Source organism: Pundamilia nyererei, unplaced genomic scaffold, assembly GCF_000239375.1.
Source record: "Pundamilia nyererei isolate P.nyererei 1_Seehausen unplaced genomic scaffold, PunNye1.0 scaffold00278, whole genome shotgun sequence".
NCBI lineage: Eukaryota > Metazoa > Chordata > Actinopteri > Cichliformes > Cichlidae > Pundamilia > Pundamilia nyererei.
Genome location: NW_005187679.1, coordinates 135958 through 143323, shown reverse-complemented (window position 1 = coordinate 143323; position 7366 = coordinate 135958). Strand labels below are relative to the sequence as shown.

At 38.4% G+C, this 7366-nt stretch overlaps 1 protein-coding gene across 1 annotated transcript in view; it reads left to right on the top strand.

Annotated features, from left to right (window-relative positions):
- The first annotated feature begins 247 nt into the window (after window positions 1-247).
- dnaaf4 (dynein axonemal assembly factor 4) overlaps window positions 248-7366 on the top strand; it is a 10592-nt gene continuing 3473 nt past the window's right edge. The window contains exons 1-5 of the mRNA XM_005750556.1: window positions 248-534; window positions 938-1085; window positions 3480-3610; window positions 3700-3916; window positions 4483-4628. Of these exons, the coding sequence (XP_005750613.1) occupies window positions 412-534; window positions 938-1085; window positions 3480-3610; window positions 3700-3916; window positions 4483-4628 (765 nt within the window). The 5' untranslated portion in view covers window positions 248-411. The remainder of the gene's footprint in view (window positions 535-937; window positions 1086-3479; window positions 3611-3699; window positions 3917-4482; window positions 4629-7366) is intronic.

The window sequence follows — 7366 nt, the reverse complement described above, 5'->3', positions numbered from 1 at the left end:
AAGAAACAGATTTTTTTTCAGGATTCTGGAAATACAACAACAACAAACAAATAGAAATGATCCCCCCACTTTTTTGTCAGCACCCTTAATCCTCTTACGTAGGTGTTGCGTGCACTTCCTGCCGAGAAAGTGAAAGGTTATGGATTTCGGCTTTGCGGATTTTTATAGAAGAATATATAAAAATGTTTAATGCATTGTGGTTATGCGTTACGAATTTCAGTTTAGGTTTTTCCGACAAACTCAAAGTCAGCATTTTGTTTATGGTTACCATAGTAACATGGCGAGGTGCGACGGGACTTCACGTCGGACACGTTTATGAAAGGAAATAGAGCGATTTTTTTTAATCAAAGCACAACCTTCTGGCTCTTCTAAAATCAGGTGAATCAAACAGTGAGCTCAGTTGTCCCAAAAATGCCTCTGGTCGTGATGGACTACGTCTGGACCCAGACGGAGACGACGCTTTACATTAATGTGCCTCTAAAAGGAACGAATGCCGGGAAGGTAGACATTGTCTGTACGGACGATTACCTCAAGGTAAAGTTCTGAATAAAGGAGTTTTGTATTTTTACTGTTTGTGTATCAAATACTATATCTATGGGACTCGTCTCAGTCAGAGACTAAGCTGGACTGCATAGCATTTTTTTCCTGTGTCACACAGAATTGAGACATATTGAAACGATGTACGGCAGTTTGATCAAGTTTGTGAGCAGCAGCCAACTCAGCTGCCGTATATATTTTCGAGAAAAACATATTGTGTATATATATATATATATATATATGTGTGTGTGTGTGTGTGTGTGTCTATGTATAAAAAAATATATATCTGTACATATAAATTCAAAATTCAATTCAAATTAATCGCTAAACAAGAACCAGAAGATGGTCTTACATTTCTCTTGACAACAATTCTTACAGTATAACATGTATTCATTCACAGGTGCATTTCCCGCCTTATCTGTTTGAAGCCTTCTTGTTTGAGCCTGTTGATGATGACAGAATCGCAGTAAGGGTTGCAAATGGATGTGCAGTCATCACTTTGCCAAAAAGGACCAACAAAGTGTGGAAGCATCTGATGATAAGTACGGGTAAGAGCTTCAACTTGTGGTCATTTAAGTAAACAACAAGGCTCTGGTCTTCTGAACCCATGATAATGTATCATAATACATTTGTACATGTGACAGTTCAAGAAGAGACAGAGTTGGTCATGCAGCAGTCCTGAAGTTTTTGATGTGGTAAGCTGGATGTTTTCCTGTGAACAGTGTCTCTTGAGGGCTTTTATCTGGCAATTACAAGCTTGTAAAATTATGTAAAATTGACTTGAAACACTTCCTGTATAAAGGCTAATTTACATCATGGAGCCCTGCTTTCATAAACTGACAAGGATATAAAACTTACTGTGTAGCTGGATTTAAAACATAAGTGCTGAAAGTTAAAGTTATCAAAACATGTTTAGCATGACATCATTGCATTCCCAATCATGCCTCGATAAGAAACATAGTTATGTTTGTAGTGTGAGGCACATGTAGTAACCTGATATGTTGTTAACTGTTTGAGTGTTCTTGGGATAGAGAGACTATTTTATTGCATAAAATAGCGCTGATCACATCAGCTGATTGCACCTCTCGGTACATCCAGCCACACAAGGAAAAAACAGTTTCTGACTCCAGCTTGTCCATCCAGCGAACCACCTGTCACCTGACTCAAACAGGCTCCCCTCCACACTGTTCTGATTCATAAAATGGTTTATAAAAACGAAAATTATGGCTAACAGGTGGATTTTTCTGTCTCAGTGCAGCTAGTCCAATGAAGAAACGCTTACTGCTTAAGAGACAGAGTGAAAGTGAGCAGTATATTCTTGGTTTCTTAAGATAAACATTGTTGCAGCTCGGGGCAGTACAAAGGTGGCCCCCTAAGGCCCCCTAAGGGGTCACCTTTGTACTGCCTTCCCTTGTCTTTCCTTGAGTTATTGGTTCTGTTAAAATTAGCTAACATAAACTAATGTGAGTGTATTGACTGCAACCAACCAAGAAACCTGATGATGTCATGTTCTGTACTAGCACAAGATGGCAGTAAGCATTTTTTAAGAACTTAAACTCTAAGCACGTATTTCTTAAATCTAGCTACACAGGCAGTGTTAAATCTATATCAGTTTTTGAGAGTGGGGTGTAAATTAGCCTTTATACATCTGACGTTGCTATCACTTGGTATAGCTACGTCTGTCATTACGGCCATCTTTCCCTGCTTGTCTATGTCTGGTTGGTTAGCCATCACCAGTTTGTGCATCTGTTATCTCATGAGACAACAAAGATCCATGAGTTGTGGCTTTCCTAGCGGCCTCTTCATGGTTCCCATTTATCTGCGGGATTCCCAGAATCCAACTATACTTCTAGCTGTACATCTGTCAGTGAGTCGATGTCTTTTTCACTCCTGGCATACAGCTTGATGCCATCCATGTAGGGGATATGGCTAATGACTGCTCCATTTCGTAGTCCATGATTGACAAAGTACAAACTGTTAATGTTGAAAACAACATGAAAACAATAGTAGTGTCTATAAAAACAATGACAAAAGCTATTATGGGTGGGGAAATGCATTACTGATTTGAGAGCTGCACTAAGAGTAGTGAGAATGTTTTTCTGCTGTGAAATCAAGAAAAACTGTGATACCAACTGGTAGGCTTATTTTTTCAAACAGTGCTTGTGCATTTTTGCAGGGGTTTTGTTAGGTAAGCCATGTCATTGTTTATCTCATTTTAAGACATGCTAAGTGCCATTTTCTATTATGTCCTGATATGTAAAACCTTAGAATTGAAAAAGAATGTAGCATCTTTTTAACATGACACACATAAATATGTGTCCGTTTATATTTGCACCAGAAAAAGAGCCACACACACTTCATTGGTTAACCAGCTGGTTGACTGGTTATAAGGTTCTTCTCCTCAGATATTTTATTTGCCACATACTTTGGTAAATATCTCATCCCCGGGATGATCGTTCCTATAGATTAATAAACAAAAAAAAAAAAAGAAATGCTAAAATTAATCACCAAATATACCAGGTGAGGTATAGGTGTGGGAGACACTGAACTAGTCACTGGAGCTGATATTAAGCTGCTATTTCTTTACCCTTAGACACTAGAGGGAGAGCATTATCCCGAGCTTTGTTTTGCTCTTCAAAATGCTTCAAATCACATCAGGAGTGTTTTAGAAGTTTGTTCCTTGTTTGTTCCTCTGCTGATGCTCTGTGCACAGCTTCTATCAAAATTGGAAATCACTGCATATTTTTCTACCCTTTCTGTGCCCTGCCTGTTCAGTATTCATAAACGTGTTGGGCACATGAAGTTACTTCAGCTTTAGTATTACTTCAGTTCAGTTGTTGATAGATATTCGCCCAGTTGCCCAACCAACCCTAGCAGGCTTTACTTGGGATTTTAATCTTAGTGAAATTACTCGATTAAATTAAGTTCATAATGTTTTTCAGATAATAAAGAAAAAATGGAGATCAGACAGGGGTCCCTGTTAAAATACCACGAAAAGCTTTCTTCAGAATCTAGAAACAAGGCAGCAAAACAACAAGAAGAGAACAAATATGCTCTGGAGACAGTGATAAAGGTAATTTTCCACTCTGTTTAATCACCAAATTCTCCTGTTTGATCCTAAAAAGAGCCTCTAGTGTTTTGTTATATTTTCCTTGAGTTCAGCTTGAAAAAGAGGAACGAGACAGTATCCAGAAGATAAAGGACACAGAACAAGAGAAAACCACACAAGAGTTGGCTGCATGGCATTTCAGACAACAACAAAAAGCAGAGCAGGATGTCCAGCTAAAATTGCAAAATCAAAAAGCCAAAGCACGCCAACTAAGAACAGAGACAGAGAGGCAAAAATGTGGACCTCCCAACCAAGAAAAAATGAAATTGGGTGAGTAAAAAAAAACCACAAATAAACAAAAAAGCAGGAAATGCAACTCTTGAGGTGACATAGGCAGCATTCACCTAGGATGTTTTGCAAGGACAGGAAAAACTATGCAAGCACATGGCAGTCCACGGAAAGGGCCTCCAACTGGGTTTGAACCCAGGACCCTCTTGCTCTGAATTAACATTGTTAACCTCAAGCCATCATTACACTTCTTTTAGGTAGCATGGTGTCATGGTTAGAGCTGTTGCCTCATAGCAAGAAGGTTCCTGGTTTGAGTCTCAGCTCCACACAGAAAGACTCCCAGAGTTTTTCTGTGTGGGGTTTGGATCTTATCCTGTGTCTGCCTTCCTCTGAGTACTTCAGCTTTACCACATAGTCCAAAAACATGTATATTAGGTTAATTGGTAATTATAAATTGGCCATGGATGTGAGGTAGGCAAAGTGCTTAAAGTGAAGCTTCATAGAATGACAAATGGTCCAATTTTGTCTTGCAGTCTACATTGTTTTTTCCTGGTGCTTAGATTTGGCGTTATACAGGCTGATATTAATGAACATACTCCTGCTTGCAGATCAAAGAAGCAACAGTCATGCAAAGAGCAAGAAAGCCCAACATGAACTCCCTCCTCCAAGACTCAGTGGAAACATTCAAGTTACATTCACCCCAAGAATCTTTCCAACAGCTCTCAGAGAGTCCAGACTTCCAGAGGAGGAGGAGGTGAGTTCCTGAATGCTGTGAAAACCAATACCACCACCAAAAAGAATTATGGAGTATGGAGTTTAAATAACCACTTTAAGAGAGTATTTGAACAACAATAACAATACAATGGACTGTGGCTCCAGTCTAAGAGTTAGGATTTTAATCACACTTAACATACATATGTACAGAGTGTAGCAAATAAATTATTGCATGATCATTTATATAATACAAAATGTGGTTGTTCATTCGGGTATTTGGATAACTGTACACTCCTTTGGTCCCCAAAGATAACATTAATCCACTGGGGGGGAAAAAAACTGAAATAGAAAAAAAATAATATGGAGTATTTTTGCATCTTAGCTGTACTGACTGTATGACAGATGGATGCCATGGCTTCACTACTTCCCACTGTGCACTTGTGAGGGCTACCATGTGGAATTTTTTTAAGCCAGAATCTGCCCAGTAGGACTGAGATGCTGCGTCACACTCCCATCCACTCACACGCTGATGACTGCAAAAGTGCCCCCAGGCACTTCACACATGGGGTCTTTTAATGCACTGCATTAAAGGTTTGTTGTTGGCTAGTTAGCCATGCTACACACCTTTGTTGCTGTCATTATGTTTGAATGATTCATCAGTCCTTAGTTTTTTTTATCCTCGTTTTATAACTGGAGACGACATCAACTGCACACTCCACAGAGGCCCAGAGTTACTGTAAATATCTGAATAATCTGGAAATTAGATGTTGTCTTTTGTGATTTGAACATAAGACTGGGGATGACATAAACAAAGAGAGTCCACAATATTATCAGCAGCTAAATTCACCCTGGGGAAAAACAAGCTGCAGAAACCATTAGGACCAGGCTGGTCTGGATTTCCTGGGTTAAGGCCAGCTTGGTCCTAGTAGTATGAAGCTTGCTAAACAACAAAACAAACACTCCAGTTTACAATTCTTAATGTGTCTTTCTTTATAAGTTATATAGATGATTAATCCCTTTTTGCCTTTAGCTTTCTCAGTAAAACACCTACAGCTTTCACTGACAGTACATCATTTGGTACCTTTAGCTTTTTTTGATCAGTTAATTTATGAGTTATGACAAATTTACTCCAAGATTAAATGAGCATATTTAGTGTGATTTATCTGTTATCACTGGATGGTTCTGAGGTCTGAATCTGAGGGCAGATCATATTACCACAAAGAAAAAAGAATCATCACCAAATGTCAAATGTGCAGTTCAGTTTATTTCTCAAACCGAAATAAAGTGGATCTTCACTCTACCGACAGGTAATGTTTTCTTCACATTTCGTGAGTCTACGGTTCTGCTGACAGCTGACATGTAAAAAAATATATAAATAAATATAAACAGCTGGTGCTGAAAAATTAATTAGTGGAGAAATTAAACATACAATTTGTTTTAACACACCAAATGTTTATATTTGGTTTCAGCACAGCATATTAGACTTTGTTATATTTTTCACACTTTTTTTTTCCAATTAATCTTGTGTCTTTTATTTAGTTAAAATCAGTTGTGTTATCAAGAAACAGAAGTTACAAACTGGAAGTGATATTACAGCCAGTCATTGTGAAGAATACAGTGGCAACATTTTCAGTCCTCTCAGTACTTCATCTTCTGTTAAAACTGTGTTAAACGTGCTATTTATGAGGGACTGAAGTATACAATATTTTGAAACATTCAAACATACAGTAGTTTTTTTTCAGGTTAATTTGATTGGTAAGGATAAGGAAAAGCTTTATTTGATATGCATGGATTCGTAAACTAACACCAGCTTTCCCCAACAGCTGACTGTTCATTTTAGCACGATAGCTAAGGACTAATTACTGATTAGCTTACAAACACCTTTAGCTTAACAAAAAAGGGTGATGATGCCACACGTCTTTCTGACAGTTAGTGCAGTTTACTGCAGAACACCTCAGGCTGTCAGTGTAGAGCAGACAGTCGCTGTCAAAGATGCAGGACTTACAGGCAAACTAAACAGGAAGTACGAGAAACACACACACTGAGACACATAACAGAGCGAGGGACGAGAGACAGAGGGTGAGAGACGCACACAGAGTCACAACTGGTAAAACAGACAACTAGGCAAACAAACATGAAGACAAGACTGACTAAACTGGGAAACAGTTTATACATACGTCTCATCCTTTGTATTTCCATACTTTTCTTTTTCTATGTATGGAAATACAAAGGATGAAACTAAAAAGCACAAGAAAACTAAACAATACCAAATAAAGACTAAGAAACGTGGAACATTATAACGATAAACAAGGTCCAAAAAGTCCAATAACCAAAACACTGAGTGGTACCCTAACATTTGACTCTGTTGGAAAGTAAATACTGGACCACCTCTCAAAATTCAGGCTTTATCTGCAGTTTCCAAGCAGAGATGCGCAGGTTTCTTAGTGATTGCAAAGCAACTTGGTGAAGCAACTTTTGATTTAGTTTAACAGTTTGACCCCAGTGTTATCTGCTAACATGGAAGACATGGGGTTTATGATTAATACTGCAGTCAGGCACCAGGGGGCAATAGAGATGCTTTGGATTCATTTTGGGGGAGCTGTCAGGTTGTACATGTTTTCTACAGTCACTGCTATTTGATCACTTATGTAGATCTGGTTTTTGTTTGTAAAACAGATAACATTACTGCTGGCCCTGCTATTGAGAATAATTTCAAATACTGAAGATCACCCAGTAGGATGGAAGACACACCTTTGTCACTTTTTTATATGCTTTTTT